General features: G+C 36.8%; 1 protein-coding gene across 3 annotated transcripts in view; it reads left to right on the top strand.

Moving 5' to 3' along the window:
* Positions 1-20,000, top strand: part of arvcfa (ARVCF delta catenin family member a) — a 62,180-nt gene that overhangs the window by 33,639 nt on the left and 8,541 nt on the right. For all 3 annotated transcript variants that reach the window (XM_030150170.1, XM_030150168.1, XM_030150169.1), the window contains 3 exons: positions 4,459-4,609; positions 4,700-4,892; positions 11,140-11,251. In XM_030150170.1, coding sequence (XP_030006030.1) covers positions 4,459-4,609; positions 4,700-4,892; positions 11,140-11,251 — 456 coding nt within the window. The remainder of the gene's footprint in view (positions 1-4,458; positions 4,610-4,699; positions 4,893-11,139; positions 11,252-20,000) is intronic.

Here is a 20,000-nt window from a genome sequence, read left to right on the forward strand (position 1 = left end):
CCACATACAGACCGGGAAAAATATTATCATAATAACTTATAAATTCTTAAAACTCCAATTTTTTCATTTTGTAAATGTAAATATTTTCATGTAATTTTCCTGTATTTACACTAAAACAAACTATAATATCACAAGAAATGTAAATATCCTGAACAAATATGAAAAACCTGAAATGTCTTAAGAAATGTAAGTGTAATTTTAATAATATTCTGCCTGTTACTGAATATTTAGCGTATTTGTAGATCCCCTGTGATCTGTAAGTTGTAATGAACATGACGTCAATGATAAATTGAGGCAGAATATTGGTAAAATTGCACTTATTTTTCTTAACAAATTTTAGGTCGTTCATGTTACTCACATTGTTTTAAAGGGTAGTTTGTAGATGTAAACTTTTTCATCATGTAAGGAAAGTTTGGAGCTGACATTATTTATATATAACTATGTTATTATTTTACTGGTCAGGCCCACTTCAGACCCAAATTTGGCTGAATTTGGCCCCTGAACTTAAATGAGTTTGACACCTATGCTGAAAGGTGGAGCTTTCAATTCACCAGTTGAGAATGAAGTTGCAACTACAAGTGGCCGAAATGAGTTTCCACTGCAGCTTTAGAGATAAGGGGAGGAGCTCAGACATCCGTGAGGGACTCAGAGTAGAGCCACTGCTCCTCCACATCCAGAAGAGCCAGTTGACGTGGTTCATCTGGTGAGGATGCCTCCCGGACACCTCCATGGGGAGGGGTTTTAGGCATGTCCGTCCGGGAGGAGACCTCGGGGCCGACCCAGGACACACTAGAGGGATTATATCTGTGGGCTGGCCTGGGAATGCCTCGGGATTCCCCTGGAATAGCTGGTGGAAGTGCCAGGGGAAAGGGCTGTCTGGGCTCCTCTGCTGAGGCTGCTGCCCCCCCTCCAACCCAGAACCGGATAAGGGGAAGACAAGTACGAGTACGAATGTGCAAAGTGGATTTTTCAGAGTAGTCAGCCAAGTGAAATGACATTCCAAACCAAAATAAGTGAAACTGGAAAACAGCTTTTCAGTTTACAGGAAGAGGACAACAAATATTACCCATCAGTCATTACTTCAGCAGAAAGACATGTTTTTAATGGAATAATTTACTTCATCTTCATTGATAAGAGTATTTAAGTGGTTGAATTACCTGAAAACAACAATGCCCACATAAGGCTACAGGGTGGGGAAGCAAAATGTACAATATTTTGAGGCAGGGATTGAAAGACAGTGTATGACCAATTAGTTTATTGAAAGTCATGAGAATTTATTTGCCACAAGAAAATTGACATAATAGAAAATGTTTATATTCTATGTGTCCTCCTTCTTTCTCAATAACTGCCTTCACACGCTTCCTGAAACTTGCGCAAGTGTTCCTCAAATATTCAGGTGACAACTTCTCCCATTCTTCTTTAATAGTATCTTCCAGACTTTCTCGTAATAGTTTTGCTCATAGTCATTCTCTTCTTTCCATTATAAACAGTCTTTATGGACACTCCAACTATTTTTGAAATCTCCTTTGGTGTGACGAGTGCATTCAGCAAATCACACACTCTTTGACGTTTGCTTTCCTGATTACTCATATGGGCAAAAGTTTCTGAAAAGGTATGGATAATAGTGTTAGGTATGATTATGACATCAATATATGTTTGGTTTCAAAACAATTGATGTAGTGCCTGCTGAGAAAAAACAACTAAATGTTCATTGTAAATTTTGCTTCCCCACCCTGTAAATCAAATACTCAAATTTCCCTGAGAAAACAAGCCTTTGTTTTTGGGCTTTTTTCAGATTCTTTCTCTGTATTTTTGCCTGTATTAGTGATAATAAATGGTAAAGGGACAGGAAAGGTAAGGAAAGACATTCAGCAAGTGTGAACTGAACCCAGGTCACTGCAGTAAGGCTGTGGGCCATGTGGTACACCCTGGTGTACCCCATGAAGTTAGTAAATGCGTTGTCCCTGTTTTTAACTTTATTTCCTGTCATGCAGCATAGTACTGCACTTTCTGTCAACCGTCATGGACATAGCAACGTGAATTAAATCAGTCCCTCCTGACATTAACCCTGTCATGCATGAATTATGAGAACCTTAGTCAAGATTGTTTTTCTGAGTGTTTTCATTCCTCTTTAGGCATGTAAAAACAATGAAATTTATTTTTTTTTTAACCTATTTTTCATGGAGTCACAAGAATGTCCAATATACGTACGTTTAACATTTGAAGTAAAGAAATGTTTATTTAACATCAGAAAATGATGTACTGTGGGAAAACTATTCAATCAAACACTTTTAATGCTCCTAATCTGATGTTTTCTCACATTTTTACATATTCTAATACTAGTTGTTACACACTTTATGAAGATATTACGCAAAAAACAAACAAACAAACAAAAAAAAAATCAAAACTGCTCTAAGAACAATTAGCAATTGATTTGCACTAAAATATGTTGAAGCAGAACAAGTTTAACAAAAACAGTAAAGTTACAGTAATGGTATAAGTTGCAATTGAAATACAGCCAGTGATGCATGGCGTCCAATTTAGTGGACGTGTTTAATTGTAAATTTCTTCCAATTTAATATAAATATCTGGAATTTTTAACACTGCTATTAATCCTTAGATGTTACTTGATGCTAGCATATTTTTTCTCCCTTCGGGGGTGTCCTAATATAGAAAGATTTACCAGATATTCCTGGGATGTTCAGCATTTCTGACTTCCTGTCAGCCATCTTGGTTAGGAGTAAAAAAAAACAAATGCACTTTCCATGACTGTCCAATAGGTGACAGTGAATGGGATCATGTACAAGCGTCCACTGTGTTGGCAACTTAAACATCAAACCCCATAAATATACAGGAGAACAGCTTTGGAATAGCTGTCCACTGTACTGACCACTATACATGAAAGGGTTAAAAAAGAAAAAAAGATATTTAACCCTTTCATGGATAGGTCACTACAGTGGACAGTTATTCTACAGCTGTTCTCTTGTATATTAATGGGTTTTGTTGTTTTAGTTCCATATCAGCCAACACAGTGGACACTTATGCATCATCCCATACACTGACATTCATACCATTACTGTAACTGTGCTGTTCTTGATAAACCTGATCTGCACGAACATGTTTGAGTGTACATCAATTATTTGTTAGACAAAAAGGTTTTTGTTTTTTTTTGCATATTATCTCCATGAAGTGAGTAATTACTAGCATTAGAATATGTTAAAATGTGAGAAGACATCAGATTAGCAGCATTAAAAATGTTTTTATTTCATTGTTTTCATAATGAAAACAGAGGATTCTGTTGGGTTTCTGTAAATTGGCTTCGAGTCTGGTTTTGACCAACTCTATATATAAAGTGTCATGGGATAACTTTTTTGTTGTGATCTGGCGTTATATACATAAAATTTGATTGATTGAGTGATTTAATTGGTTTTCCCCTGTAAGTCGCTTTGGAAGAAAGCGTCTGCCAAATGCATAAACATAAACATAAACATAAACACATCACTTTCTGATATTTGGTTTTAAACACGTTTCTTTATTTCAAAAATTAAATGCATGGATATTTTTGCAACTCCATAGAAAAAAAAAACTCAATCACATTGTTTTTTTCATGGCTAAGGAGGAATAAAAACACTCAAAAAATAAATCTTGACTCAGGTTCTCACAATTCATGCATGAAAGGGTTAATGTGGAGATGGGACTATTCTTCAACTGTAGGTCCCAAATTGTCCAGTTGAAAACATCTCAGTGTCTCTGTGCAGATACATACACACACACAGACCGATGCTCTGAGACCTTCCAGTATTATGGTAAGGACTTTGCATATTGACAAGAGGAGTGGCCTGGTCTTGGAGGAGGTCTATGCTTTGACCTCCTCTCTGCTCCATGATGTTCACTGTGGCTACTGTCAGACTGTCTTGTAGTCTCTGTATTCAGTATCTGGCAAGTACCTCTGGGATTCATCTGTAACATCATTCATGTAGTTACTTTTCAGTTAATGAAAAAACCTGCCCACTAAAGAGAAAAAATGAGTTCACGTTGAGTTTAAATTTATTTACTGTTCGTGCGCTCTCACTTCAGCAATGATCACTAACGTAGATGCATCATGCTCCAGGACCAACTTCTTTGGACCCAAGGCTGACTTTGCTAACATTATAGGAAATCAGTTTTCTACTCCCGTGTCCCCCTGACACATCAATGGCCTCCTCTAAACTCCACTGGATCATTGATGTTGCTCAAATCTATTGTCAATTTGAAAGCAGGGATTAGATGAAAAGACTATAAAACTCCTTAAGGGTGAAAGTGAATGGCACACCAGAGCACAGTTGAGTTCCTTTTAGTTATTATTTACTTACTTGTGTGAAGCCGAGGAAGTGACTAGGCTGTTAACATAAGCAGGTGTTCCCTAAAGTAAAATCCCACAAACATCCCTCAGCTGTTTTTTTGTGTCTGTGCTTATAGTGGTCCAGCTACATCCGAGCCACAGTGAGAAAAGAGAAAGGGCTGCCGATTCTGGTGGAACTACTGCGCTCAGATGTGGACAAAGTCGTGCGAGCTGTGGCTATAGCTCTTCGCAACTTGGCCATGGACCGAAGGAATAAAGACCTGATAGGTGTGGGTTTGTAGCTGTCACCTGTGAGCTCTGTTCTGCTTTGTATGCGCTCCCACACTAACTCATGCTGCCTCTGGTTTATCATTGCAGGGAGCTATGCTTTAAGGGACCTTGTGGGCAATCTGCCATGTGGACAGCAGCACCCAGCGAAGAATCTAGAAGGAGATACAGTGGTGTCTATTCTGAACACAATCCATGAGATCATCACAGACAGCCCTGAGAATGCCCGGGCGCTCGTACAGGGCCATGCTGTCCAGAAACTGGTGGCAATCAACAAGTCAAGGTAAGTTACACACACGTCTAAATAACTGCTACAGTATAAGAAAAACTAGAAAAGCACTCGGAGAGAACAGACCTCCACCAAGGCTGATCAGTGGCCCCCCCCGTGGGCCCCCCCACGCCAAGGAGGTTATGTTTTTGCCAGGGTTTGTTTGTTTGTTTGTCTGTCTGTTTGTCTGTCCGTTAGTGTGCAACATAACTCAAAAAGTTATGGACAGATTTTGCTAAAATTTTGTGGTCTGCCCCCCCACCCCGTGGGCCCCCCCACCCCCGATCACCACCAAAATTTAATAATTTCTTCCTTATCCCATTTCCAACAAACCCTGAAAATTTCATCCAAATCTGTCCATAACTTTTTGAGTTATGTTGCACACTAACGGACAGACAAACAGACAGACAGACAAACAAACTAGAAGCACTCGGAGAGCGCAGACCTCCGCCAAGGCTGATCAGTGGCCCCCCCTGTGGGCCCCCCCACGCCAAGGAGGTTATGTTTTTGCTAGGGTTTGTTTGTTTGTCTGTCTGTCTGTCTGTCTGTCTGTCTGTTTGTCTGTCCGTTAGTGTGCAACATAACTCAAAAAGTTATGGACAGATTTTGATGAAATTTTCAGGGTTTGTTGGAAATGGGCCCCCCTGTGGGCCCCCCCACCTCCAATCACCACCAAAATTTAATCATTTCTTCCTTATCCCATTTCCAACAAACCCTGAAAATTTCACCAAAATCTGTCCATAACTTTTTGAGTTATGTTGCACACTAACGGACAGACAAACAGACAGACAGACAGACAGACAAACAAACAAACAAACCCTGGCAAAAACATAACCTCCTTGGCGGAGGTAATCAAATTCTGCAGTTACAAATACAGAACATTACAGAACATTTGATGATTATGCATGTGTTTTTGTTTCTTGCAGCGCATTTGCACCACGTTTGTCTTTTTGTACCTGGTTAAGACTGTGTTTGAGTTTGTGAATTTGCATCGTTTCTGTACTTGCAGCAGTTTTCTCTAATTGAGACGCATTGGGCCGTTGGAATGTGTTTGGCCCACTGTAGTTCTGGCTCTAGGAACCACCATCAGTATGTTTTTCTGCGAACACAGAGCATATTGTTGTTGGTTTTTCCACATATTAGTACATAGGTAAGATGGGAGGAGCCCGAGAATACATTTGTAAATGAAAATCAACTGATGAGACCACCTGCGAACACACAGAGAACGGAATTCAGTCGCAGCATACAAAGTACAACGCTAGCGAACCTGATTTCCACAGCCAGTCAGAAAAGACAGTATCCAGCTTTTTAACTTTCCTCTTGTGTTAGGGTCAGCACCGACCCTTTTTAGGTTTTAAATGCATAAATGAAACACATAAAATGTATTTATTGCATCAAGGCTTTTTGACTTTGTCAGAAACCTCTATTTCAACAAAAATAATGCAAAACTTTTTTTCCACTAAATTATGAAATGCTGTGGTTAAAATTATGACCTTTGTGTTGTTGGGGTCAGTTTCAACCCAGTTATAAAAACAAGATTTTAAAGCAATAATTAGACCCAAAACTGAAATCATAAGTGCAGTCAGCCAACACACTGACAGCCAGCTCCTCTCCCAATCATGTGAGCTTTTTGGACTTCTCATTTTGCCTTGTTATCCAGTATACCTGCACAAAAACAAAACAAGCAAAGAAGATGTCCAGTATATAGTTGGTGACTTGCAGAGTGCACATGGAGGGGTATAATGACAAAAAAAAGGTCCAGAGGCTCCTACCAAAAATATTAAAACCAATATTTTCGTGAATAAGGAAGCCTAACAAAGTAACCAAGAGATGGGAAACAAATTGGATGATAGATAATTGTTTTTAGTGTATTTTACAGCTGATTTAAGACATGGGTCAAAACTGACCCGTTAACATAAGAGATGTTAACAATAAACTAGCACAAGAAGAAGGTTAAAAGATGTTCAGATGCATTCATGAAAAGGAGATCACCATTATCTATCAGAGGTAAAAAAAAAAAAAAAAAAAAAAAGAAAACAGCAGAAATTAATTGTTTCCTTGAATGAACAGAGAAAGAGGATTTGTTTCTCAAGATAAAAATAATTTTTTGCGTTAGTTTATGGACTAGATGTTCAATGTGCTGCTTAAAGAACAGATTTTCATCAATAATAATGCCCAAGTGTTTGTACGATGACACCATTTGGATCTCTTTCTCTTCAGCTGTTTTAATTTTAGGGAGCTGAGAGGGTAGCTGTTTTCCATTTGAGAAGACCATAAGTTTAGTCGGTATTTAACACTAGCCTTAGCTGATTTAAATGAGACTGAACAGCATCAAACACAAACTGCAAGAAGTCAAAGGCTTGTTCAACTGTAGGAGCGGAACAATAGATGACTGTATCATCAGCATAAAAATGAAAAAAGGCATTTGACACATTTTGACAAAGATTATTCACATAAATGGAAAACAGCAATGGACCCAGAACAGACCCCCTGGGGTACTCCTTTGGTAACCGGAAGAAAAGAGGAAGACAGATCAGTGAGATGTACACACTGAGTTCTACCCGACAGATAGTTAGAAAACCAGCCAATAGCAGAGTCAGACAGACCAATTTTATAAAGACGACTTAACAAGGTGTCAAAGGCTTTACTGAATTCAATAAAATGCACTGTACAGAACTTTTTACAATCAAGAGACTCATTGATATCGTTTATTACTTTAACTGCAGCAGTTTTTATGCTGTGCAGTTTTCAGAAACCAGATTGATTGTTTGATAAAATGTTATGAACTTCAATACATTTTTTAAAGTTTTTCAGCAACAGTGTTTTCAAGGACATTTGCCAGGATACTTAACTTTGATATCAGCCTGTAGTAATTAAGATTGGCCGAGTACCCTCCTTTCAGCAAGGGAAGTACATAAGCAGATTTCCAGACAGCAGGGGATAACATTGTTTGAGAGATTGAAGTTAACAAGATATGTCAAAGGTTCAGTTAGAAAATCTTTTGATGACTTAAGAAAAAAAGGATCAAGATTATCTGGACCCACAGATGTGTCTGTTTCCAATTGCTTTAGGGCTCTGTAGACCTCTGTCACTGGTCTGAAGACAAACGAGCCAATTGAGGAAAGTAATGTAGGGGACGATGACTGGCCATTTCCAGTTTTTGAGTTTTTGAGATGCATTATCCCATATAAACAACCTGATGAAACAAAATGTTCATTGAAGCAATTTCATATTTATCCACACATTCATGCACCAGCCCACATGTGGACAGGAACCACTACCAACCCTCTAGTGCAGGGGTGTCAAACACATTTTAGTTCAGGGGCCACATTCAACCTAATATGATGTAAAGTGAGCCGGACCAGTAAAATAATATAAATAATAGGATAAGAACTTTTGAGTGAAAAAAGTAAATTCTGTGATGAAAATGTTTACATCTACGAATTGTACTTGAACATAACATGAACAAATATGAACAACCTGAAAATTTGTTAGTAAAATAAGTGCAATGTAAACAATATTACGCCTCAGTTTATCATTTATACATGTGAACCACAACTTAGAGATCACAGTGGACCTACAAATACACAAAACATTAAATAACAGGGAGAATATTATTAAAATTCCACATACTTCTCTTAAGACATTTCAGATATTCACATTTTTTGTAAAAGCCTAGTCTGTAAATGTCCACATTTTTGTGTATTTTTACTTTTTTCACATTAAAACAAAAAGACAAACTAACAGTTTTCATTATTTATAGGTTATCATGAGAGTCTTTTACTGGTCTGATCCACTTTAGACTGAAATGACCTAAAATGATTTTAACATCCTTGATTGTTAGTATCTTCAGTGTAATTTTTGCACTTCATAAATTCATCCCAGGGCCCGGATTGAACCCTTTGGTGGGCCGGATTTGGCCCCCGGGCCACATGTAGTGGACAACCTAATGCCCTATTTATGAGAGGGAGTCTTGATGATATTTGATTAAAACTGTGTTCATTTTGACATAATTTTCTTTTACATTTTCACTACGTTTCTGGAAGGGTCAGGTGCTTGGTTTTTGGGTTTGGCACTCCTGCAAGAAAAAAGAATAATTTCTCATCATTTTGGGCCATTATACCTTATCTGTGGGGAATATTTGGAAAAAGCTAGACCAGTCAATGAACAACAGAAAGCTTGAAGTCCCCAGGGGGGCAACTACAGCCAATGAATCTGGGAAATGTCATTTAGTTCTGATACTCAGCACATAATTTTACATTAATTAGACTTAGGTGGTGCTCGGAGGAACTTCACCTAAGCCTCATAATGGGGGAGAAAACCCTGCGTAATGCAAAACTGAAAGTGATCTGAAGGTGTTTCAATGCCAAGGTACCCCCGTAGTGTGAATTTTCAAGAGGCCAGGATATCAGAAGTGAGACCTTAGACCTTGGAACCTCAGGATGTGGACCAGGGGACATTGTTAAGTAGGTGTTTGTGTTTTGTGGTTTTCCCAGCCCTAATCTCTTGAGCCTTTGTCTAACACCAAACAAGGTGTGCGGACATTTTTGGGCCTACGCTTGTTGAAAAAATGACACCTGCCCCTTGCATTGAAGAATGATAAGAAATAAATATGCAATGACTTGAGAATGCAGCCATTTTAACCCATAAAGACCCAGTGCTACTTTTGTGGCAGTTACAAAAATGAGTACTTTCTCTAGTTAGCCTTTCCAAAGTGATTTAGCATCATTTATTATAATTTTATCATCTGCATTTTGCTTTATTTAAGTAAAAATCTGGTATTTTCCTACATTCAATTCACTGATCATGTAGATCACAGGTGTCAAACATGCGGCCCGGGGGCCAAATCTGGCCCGCCAAAGGGTCCAGTCTGGCCCTTGGGATGAATTTGTGAAATGCAAAAATTACACTAAGATATTAACAATCCTTTCATTTCAGGTTCCACATTCAGACCAATTCAATCTCAAGTGGGCAGGAGCAGTAAAATACTATCATAATAACATAGAAATAATGACAACTCCCTTTTTTTCTCTTTGTAAATGCAAATATTTTCATGTATTTGCACTAAAACAAAATGTAATTTCACAAAAAATGTGAATAACCTGAACAAATAGGAACAACCTGAAATGTCTTAAGAGAAGTACAATTTTAACAATATTCTGCTTGTTACTAAATGTTTTGTGTATTTGTAGATGCACTGTGTTCTGTAAGTTATAATGTACATGTGTCAATGATAAACTGAAGCAGAATATTGTTAAAATTACACTTATTTTTTCAGTTTGTTCATGTTATTCACATCTTTTGAAAGGATAGTTTGTAGATGTAAACCTTTTCATACTGTAAATTTACTTTTTTCGCTCTAAAACATAGAGAAAAGTTTGGAGTTGACATTATTTCTATATTATTATGTTATTATTTTACTGGTTCGGCCCACTTCAGATCAAATTTAGCTGAATGTGGCCCCTGAACTATAATGAGTTTGACACCCCTGATGTTCATCAAAGCTCAGATTAAAGTTGAGAGTTATATTAGAAACAGAGAAAACTGAAGAAAAAGTGACTTTTTCAGCAAAATATATCATTAACTGGACATTAACCCAGTGTGTCCATCCACTGTCATGGATCCAACTCCATGGGTTTTACTGGTGAATCAATGTTGTAGAAGGCGACGGTGTTTCCATGGTAACTACGGAGCCTCTGAACGTCCAAATGGGTCACATCTGATGACCATGAAAAGATGAAGAACTGTATTTTACACCAATTATTTACATATGTTGATAGAATTAATGCATCAACAGGTATTAACCAGTTTTGGGCCACCAGTGGCTGTTTGGGTCTTTATGGGTTAATACACTGGAGTTTAATACTCAAAATATAGTTTTTAATGTCCTACCTTTAGATTTCTAAAATGTTCTGACCATAAAATGTTTAAAACCGCAGATAATATTTCTTTCACTCAGGACAAAAATCTGCCTCTAATGGTTTGATATCTATTGTGGCAATTATTAGTATTGACTGATTCGAAAATATTTGGCCTAGCTTCAGCTAAATCGGAGGAAACTCCACTGGGATTCAAGTGTTATTTGTTATTTTGGCTTCTGACACAACCTTGAGGCAACAGTTCATGATATTATGAACATTTCCTCCCTGCGTATATTTGTGACCCTCCCAGAGCCATCGCTAATTGATTTGAATCATTGGGACAGTACAGGCTCAGAGCTGTCCTCTGCTGTGTACCACAATGTCTGATGATTTGTTGTCAGCCAATCAGCACGCGAGACCAAGGCCGCCTCCCATGTGCTTCAGACGATATGGGCCTACAAGGACCTGAGAACCACTCTGACCAAGGCGGGCTGGACCAAGAGCCACTTTAAGGTATTTCTTATCCTGTCCAGACCATTGGATGGACAGAGTGAGTGGAAACTGTAAAACCTGAACACTTCTTTAGTTCTTTTGGAAGGACCATGACTCTACACGCCTCTTTACACAGTGTCGCCCATCAAAAGCTGTCTGACTGTCAAACGTGGGCGGTATAAAAACAGGGAAACTTTGAAGTGTATACTCTGTCAGAAAAGTTGGCACCTTGATATTTGTCTTAGACCAGCGGTGTCAATCTCATTTTAGTTCAGGGGCCACATTCAACTAAATTTGATCTGAAGTGGGCCGAACCAGTAAAATAATAACATAATAATATAGAAATATATCAACTCCAAACTTTTCTCTATGTTTTAGAGTGAAACTCTGGAATTCTTTTTATTATGAGTTGAAGGACTGTAAAAACATATTCCAACTGAAAAAAGTGTATAAAGAAAGAACAATGAGATTATATTAACAGTTATAAGTTTTACATTTGGCTTCGTATTTGTTTTGTATTTTGTGACATATTTATTTACTTGCTTTGGACTGGTAAAATGTTTTTGCATCATTTCATCAGGTTTATATTTACCTATGTTTTGTACTTTCTGGATATGTAGTTTTGCACTTAGTTTTGTATTCATTTTGTACTATCTTTGGATGTATTTAGTTGGTTTGTCTGACTTTATACAGTATGATTTTATAGCTAGTTGTGTATGGCTAACCATTAAGGTTATTATTATTTAGAAGGGGGCAGGAAATATAAGATTTTCTTCATCCTGCTCCTTTTTGAGCATGGGTGTGTACATGTTTGTTTACTGGATGATTATTGAATGTTTACTGATGAAATGCACAACCATGAACGAAATAAATACATAAATAAATAAATAAATAAATAAATACATACATACATACATACATACATACATACATACATACATACATACATACATACATAAATAAATAATTAAAAAAAGTAAATTTATATTATGAAAAGGTTTGCATCTACAAACTATCCTTTCAAACAATGTGAATAACATAAACAAACTGAAAAAATCTGTGTAATTTTAACAATATTAAGCCTCAGTTTATCATTTGCACATGCACATTATAACTTACAGATCACAGTGGATCTACAAACACACAAAACATTTAGTAACAAGCAGAATCTTGTTAAAATTGTACTTCTCTTAAGACATTTCAGGTTGTTCATACAGTATTTTCTCAGGTTATTCACATTTTTTGCTAAATTAACCTTTGTTTTAGTGTAAATACATGAAAATATTTACATTTACAAAGAGAAAAATTTGGAGTTGTCATTATTTCTATGTTATTATGATAGTATTTTACTGGTCCGGCCCGCTTGAAATTGAATTGGTCTGAATGTGGAACCTGAACTAAAAGGATTGTTAATATCTTAGTGTAATTTTTGCATTTCACAAATTCATCCCAAGGGCCGGACTGGACCCATTGGTGGGCCAGATTTGGCCCCCAGGCCACATGCTTAACACCTGTGTCTTAGACTTTAACCCACAAAGACATGTGCAGTAGGATGGTGTCCACTAGAGATACTGGAGTTTTGAAATTCCCAAAGCTTTTCAGTTGTTTTTTTTTTTTTTTTTTTTTTTTTGTGTCAGATTTAGTTTTAGTTGAATTTTTGCATGAAGTGCATGAATACCCTGAGTTTGATTTTGTCTGTGTAGTTAGCATGTTTTAGTTTAGTTAACCTGCACACTAACTATAACAGGATAGATCAGCCTTTATGAAACTTGTTGACTGAATTAAAACCTGGAATTCTTGTGTGAACCTAAAGTATGAATTAACTTCTTATGTCACATCCTAAGAAATATATGAATCTCTGTTATAAACTTCAGGCTAATACTGCCACCTACTGTCTCCATTAGCCCAGTGGAGCCAGGTTTCGCTTAAGTTAGAATACAGTAGAGCAGGAGTGATATTCATTTTCTTTCAGGGACCACATTCAGCCCAATTTGATCTCAAGTTGGCCAGACCAGTAAAATATTAAAATAATAGTCTATAAATAGAGTTTGTTTGGTTGTTTTGGTGCAAAACAAACAAACAAACAAACAAACAACAACATTAAATTATGAAACACATTTTTAAACTATCCACATAAAAAAGATGTGAAGTACCTGAAAAAAGTAACATTTCTTAAGAAAAATAACTACAATTTTAACCATATTATACTTCAACTAATCATTATACATGTGCATTGCAGATCGGGTCTATAAAGGCACAAAATATTTCTAACAGGCATATTGTTAAAATTGTACTTAATTTTCTTTAAACGTTTCAGGTTCATATTTGTTCAGGTTATTCATATTTTATTGTTAAAGGATGGCTAAAAAATGTTGATGTAAATATTCTCAGAATTTAATGTTATTTTTTGCACTAAAACAGAACAATTTGGAGTTGCCATTATTTTTATAGGCATAATGTAAAATTATTTTTTTCACATTACACAAGAAGAAAATTTGGAGCCAGTATTTACAGGTTATTATGATATTATTTTACTTGAGATCATATCAGTCTGTTTGTAGCCCCTTAACTAAAATGAGTTCAATACCCTTGACTGTTGACATCTTCAGTGTAATTTTTTTACTTTGCAAACTCATCCCGTGGGCTGGATCGGACCCTTTGGCGGTCTGGTTTTGGCACCTGTGTAGTAGTGGATCATGAACGCTGAACATGCATTCTTCTCTTACAGTATGGCTCTTCCTCAGACAGGTCAATATTTCAACTTTGTATTAATCAGTTATGTCTGTGAAAATATTCGAAGGTGTTCTTTGTGGTCATGTACTTTTTAGTCTGATTTTCTTATGCTAACTTCTTTACTTTGTTACTTAAGCTGTGGTACCTTATGACTTTGTTATTAAAGTAATTTGATATCTCTTCATACATTAGCTGTAATTCCTTTATAACGTAGGAAGTTTTGGATCCGTTTGACAACTGCAGACACTTATCAGCATTAAAGAGAGGTCAAGTCCTGCCCCTTACTTTGGAAATGGCTTTTAATGGTGAGAGATAACTATTTTATTGATCCTGTTTGAATAATCGGATGCATTACACATATTGTTAGCCTCATATCATAATCACCTAACTCACCCACTATATGGACAAAAGTATGTGGACCCGTTGAATTCAGGTGTTTCTTTTCTAACAGGGGTCTGGGATACAAAACAATTTTGACAAATAATATAGTTTTATTTTGTTGTAAATATCATTGCATTGGTTAGTTTGATTTGAATTGTTATTTTTGCTTCCAAAATGCCTCAGAGGTGGTTTTGACTCTATTTCTCTAAACACAGATTTGTTTTTTTTGTTTGTTTTTTTATCCATGACTATGGTTTTAAATATTCTAATTTTAAATTTCTAAAATGTATTTTGTGTTTTTTATGATCACCCAAAAATCACCCCAAAACAACCCAAAACTCTCCTAAAAACCACCCAAAAACAACCTCAAAATTACCCAAAAACCACCCTAAAAACAACCCAAAAGTCACCCCAAACCCACCTAAAAACAATGGAAAAACTGCCCCCAAAACCACTTAAAAACAACCCAAAAAAAGCACCTTAAAAACAACTCAAAAACCACTTAAAATCCACCTTAACATAAACCCAAAACAACCACCAAAATCTCCCCAAACCCACCTAAAAACAATGAAAAACTCACCCCAAAAACACCGAAAAATAACAGAAAACTCACCCAAAAACCACCCTAAAAACAACCCAAAAGTCTCCCCAAACCCACCTAAAAACAATGAAAAACTCCCCCCAAAACCACTTAAAAACAACCCAAAAAAGCACCTTAAAAACAACTCAAAAATCACTTAAAATCCATCCACCTTAACATAAACCCAAAACAACCCCAAAATCTCCGCAAACCCACCTAAAAACAATGAAAAACTCACCCCGAAAATACCGAAAAACAATGGAAAACTCACCCAAAAACCACCTTAAAACAACCCAAAAATCATCCAAAAACCACCCAAAAACAACCCAGAACTCACACAAAAACCACCTTGAAACTACTCAAAACTCACCCACAAACCACCTTAAAACCACCCAAAACTCCCCTAAAAACACCCAAAAACAACCCCAAAATTACCCAGAAGCCACCCTAAAAACAACCTAAAACTCACCCAAAAAATATCCTCAAAACAACTCAAAACTCACCCAAAAATCACCCAAAAACCACTCTACAAACAAACCAAAAGTCATCCAAAAACCACCCTGAAAACAAGCCACAAACAACCCAAAACTCACCCAAAACCCACCCAAAAACCACCCACAAAGACAACCCAAAAACAGCCCAAAACTCACCTAATAACCACCCCAAAACAACCCAAAACTCACCTAAAAACCACCCTAAAAACAACCCAAAACTCACAAAAAAAAAATCACCCAAAAACTACCCTAAAAACAACCCAAAAATTTCCCCAAACCCACCTAAAAACAATGAAAAACTCACCCCAAAACTACTTAAAAACAACCCCCCCCCACAAAAAAAAAAATAAATAAATAAATTTAAAAACAACTCAAAAATCATCTAAAAACAACCCAAAAACCACCCAAAAATAAACCCAGAACAACCCAAAATCTCTCCAACACCACATAAACAGAATGAAAAACTCACCCAAAAACCACCTAAAAAGAACGGAAAAGTCACCCAAAAACCACCTTAAAACAACCCAAAACTCACCTAAAAATCACCCTAAAACCACCCCAAAAATCACCCCAAACTCCCCCAAAACCCCCTAAAAAGAATGGAAAATTTACCCAAAACCACCTTAAAACAACCCAAAACTCACCTAAAAACACCCAAAACAACCCCAAAATTACCCAGAAACCACCCTAAAAACAACCCAGTCACCCAAAAATCACCCAAAAACCACCTTAAAAACAACTCAAAACACCCAAAAATCACCCAAACCACCCTATAAACAAACCAAAACTCACCCAAAAAACACCCCAAAAACAACCCAAAAATCACCCAAAAACAACCCAAAGATCACAAAAAAACAACCCAAAAACAACCCCAAAATCACCCAAAAACAAACCAAAGCTTACCTAAAAAACCCACCCTTAAAACTACATTTTTGAAAAGCCCCGAGTGATGTTTCATTTTGTTCTATAAACAAGTGGATTGTGTTTATGATGGAGTCATCTATGAAGTTGTTCACTGTGAGGGAAGTGACTCAGGTGCAGAAGCACAGACAGACTCATGCATTACAGATAATTAGGATCTGACTGGGGTTGGACACATTTGAACAAACATCTGGGATCAAAGTCAGATGCTGATTTAAATGTTTTTCCTCTAAATTTCTGTAATGTTTTTCCTGCTCTGACTGTAAATAATTTTCTTCCACATCTAACCATCTATTTTCTTCACATCTCACTGAGGAAGAAAAATCCACCATTAAACTTTAAGGAAATATTGATGTTTCTAAACTATACGGACATAAATATTGGGACACATCATGTCTGTAGCTGTAAGATGTCCTGTTCGTGAGGATTTGCCATGTAAGCATCAATATAAATAATCAATATATTTATCTCAATATAAAACTACATTCTGACACTAGTCATTATTGTTTTGTATCCCAGACCCCTGTTAGAAAAGACACACCTGGATTCAACGTGTCCACATACTTTTGGACATATAGAGGATGACTTAGGCAGTTATGATATGAGGTTAACGATATGATGTTTATGTATTTAAAAGAGCATTTTGTAAGTCCTAGTCCTAGTCTAGTCTTAGTTTCCAGTATCATATCGCTCAATGGACTCCATCTCTCATTTCGCTTGATAAACCAAAACAAAAAAGCTCTAGAACAGGGGTCTCAAACTCATTTTCTTTCAGGGGCCACATTCAGCCTGATTTGATCTCCAGTGGGCCGGACCAGTAAAATAATAACATAACTTATAAATAAGGACAACTCCAAATTTTTGTCTTTATTTTAGAGCAAAAAACCCTCATTAAATTATGAAAATACTTAATTTTTATAAACTATCCAAACAAAAAAAGATGTGAATTACCTGAAAAAACTGAAATTTCTTAAGAAAAATAAGTGCAATTTTAGAAAATATCATGCCTCAACTTATCATTTCTACATGTGCATTATGGATTGGATCTACAAAGACACTAAACACTCACTAACAGGCAGAAAATAGTTGAAATTGTGCTTAATTTTCTTTAGACATTTCAGGTTGTTCATATTTGTTCAGGTTATTCACATTTTATTGTTACAGGATAGTTTGTAAATGTAAATATTTTCATAATTGAATGTTATTTTTTGCACTAAAACAAAGACAAACATTTTAAGTTGTCATTATTTATAGGCATAATGTAATATTTTTTTCACATCAAACTGAGAAGAAAATATGGAGTCTTTTTTTTAGGTTATTCTGCTGTTATTATTTTACTGTAGATCATATTGGTCTGTATGTGGAACCTGAACAAAAATGAGTTCCACAGCCTTGACTGAATTTTTGCACTTTGCAAATTCACCCAAGGGGCCAGATCGGAACCTTTGGCGAGCTGCATTCAGCCCACGGGCCACATGTTTGAGACCCCTGCTCTAGAAGAAGCAAAACCACCCCAGGCCTGGTCATGTTGGACCTGCACAGACACCTTCAACCAGGACGTCATCACTTAGATGATTCAAATTGTGATCCTCTAGATTCACAAACATGTCTGTTAAACTGACAAATACCAGGGGGCTTTGAAAAGTTCATGGAAAAAGACCGTATAACTTTGACATGGTTTAAATGGTATGGGTCTGTTTTACACAGATGGACTTAAAAGCTGGTATAAACGACTGCACAAGTGGAGTGACCTGGATATGTTGAAAAATAAACATCATAATTTAACCGATAAAGACCCAAACATCCACTGTCGACCAAAACCATCTTCTGATCTAAACCATTGAATATCTGTTGATCCACTAATCCTATCAATCCATGTCAATAAGTGGTGTAAAATACAGTTCTTCATCTTTTCGTGGTCATCAGATTTGACCCATTTGGACGTTCAGAGGCTTCGTAGTTACCATGGAAACACCGTCATCTTCTACAACATTGATTTTCCAATAAAACCCATGGAGTTGGATCCATGACAGTGGATGGACACACTGGGTTTATGTTCAGATAAGAATAGAGTTTCTGGAAAAGTCACCGTTTATTAGGTTTTCTGTATTTTGATATAATAACCTTTGAATTAACTCAGAATTTTAATGAACATCTAAAATAAATATAGGAAAATACATGATTTATGGTGAAAAAGTCAAACTATAGAGGATAAAATTATAATTAATGGTGATAAACCACTTCAGAAAGGTTAAAGTGAGAACAAGTGTTCAGCGAATGCAAACCTCCGCCAAGCACCCCGAATGGTGTGCATGTGTGGATCGACTATTTCTTTTTAAAATAAACAGTTTCAAGGTTGCTCCATACAGCAGAAAAAGTTGAGGCTTGGTACCAAATTATCAAATTATTTTAAATTCCAATCAATATTTGTTGAGTTATAATGAAAAATGTCATAAATGGGATTTTCAATGTTAAATATAAATGTCCACAGACTCCACATTCCACAGTGGATGTGGACAATTTTGTGCCAGATACAAGATATTGTTATAAGCTACGGGTGGATCAAATTGGAGGCTAATCAGAGTTGTTTCAAATTTTTTATGTATTTTCGAAAATTACTCAATGATGAGAGATAGGAAAATTGTAGATTTTGTGACCTTGCTGTGACCTTGAACTTTGGCCTACTTGGCCCAAAATTTAATGGGTTCATCCCAGGGCCTAGGCCTATCTGTGGGTACAATTTGGTAAAGATGGTTGGAATAGTTTTCCCGTTAAGTTGCTAACAAACAAACACAAACACACAAAGCAAAGTGATCACAATACCCCCTGGTGGAGGTAAAAATTACTTTGGGAACTGACACAAAAGTAGCACTGGGTCTTTAAACTGTTTTTTCCCAACTGTCCTTTAACCATGAACTTTTTGAAGCCCCTCGTATACACGGCCTGGACTAAAAAAGTCCAACCTTCCATTGTTTGATTCACTGCCTGTAGCTGTGATCTAGACCTGACCAGCTGATCAGAACACTGACCCCACAGGCTTGGACTGCCGGAGCTAAGCATGATGGGTAATCACTTCATCTGCCTGTCATCACACTATGATGCACTCATCACTCTGAACAGGGTCAATCTGGATCCGTCGGATCACATGACTAATGTGGCTTTTGCTTAGTTCAGTCCAGGTGGTGACATTTTTAGGGGGCGTGGCTTTGTGCTTTTAACAGAGTAATCAAACAGGATCTAAACTGTAGATGTGTTTGATTCATTTCATAGAGGTTATTGGTGTCTCTGTCACAGTGGGAGGATGTGTGAGCTCACGTCTGTATCCCATTATTCATGTCCAAACCAGTTCTTAAAATGATTGCACATAATGTTGGTGTTTGTTGCAGTGGTGTAGTGATCCCTGGAGAAGTGGGTATACTCTCAATTTTGGCCCTTTTTTTTTTTTTTAAATAGTCTTTAAAAATGCCGTTTTAGAAACAGTGACATGTCAGACTACTCTATTTATTTTACCCAAAAATCCATCTGTAGTATTTGCTCACTATTATAAAACTATATGACTTGATCAGGAGCAGTTTGTAGGTTTTACTGGACACACAAGCAGCTGCAGGAATAGAAATGGATTCAACATGAGGCAAACAGAATAACGTTAGCCTTTCATAAT

The sequence above is a fragment of the Sphaeramia orbicularis genome, chromosome 12, assembly GCF_902148855.1.
Source record: "Sphaeramia orbicularis chromosome 12, fSphaOr1.1, whole genome shotgun sequence".
In the NCBI taxonomy this organism is placed as follows: Eukaryota; Metazoa; Chordata; class Actinopteri; order Kurtiformes; family Apogonidae; genus Sphaeramia; species Sphaeramia orbicularis.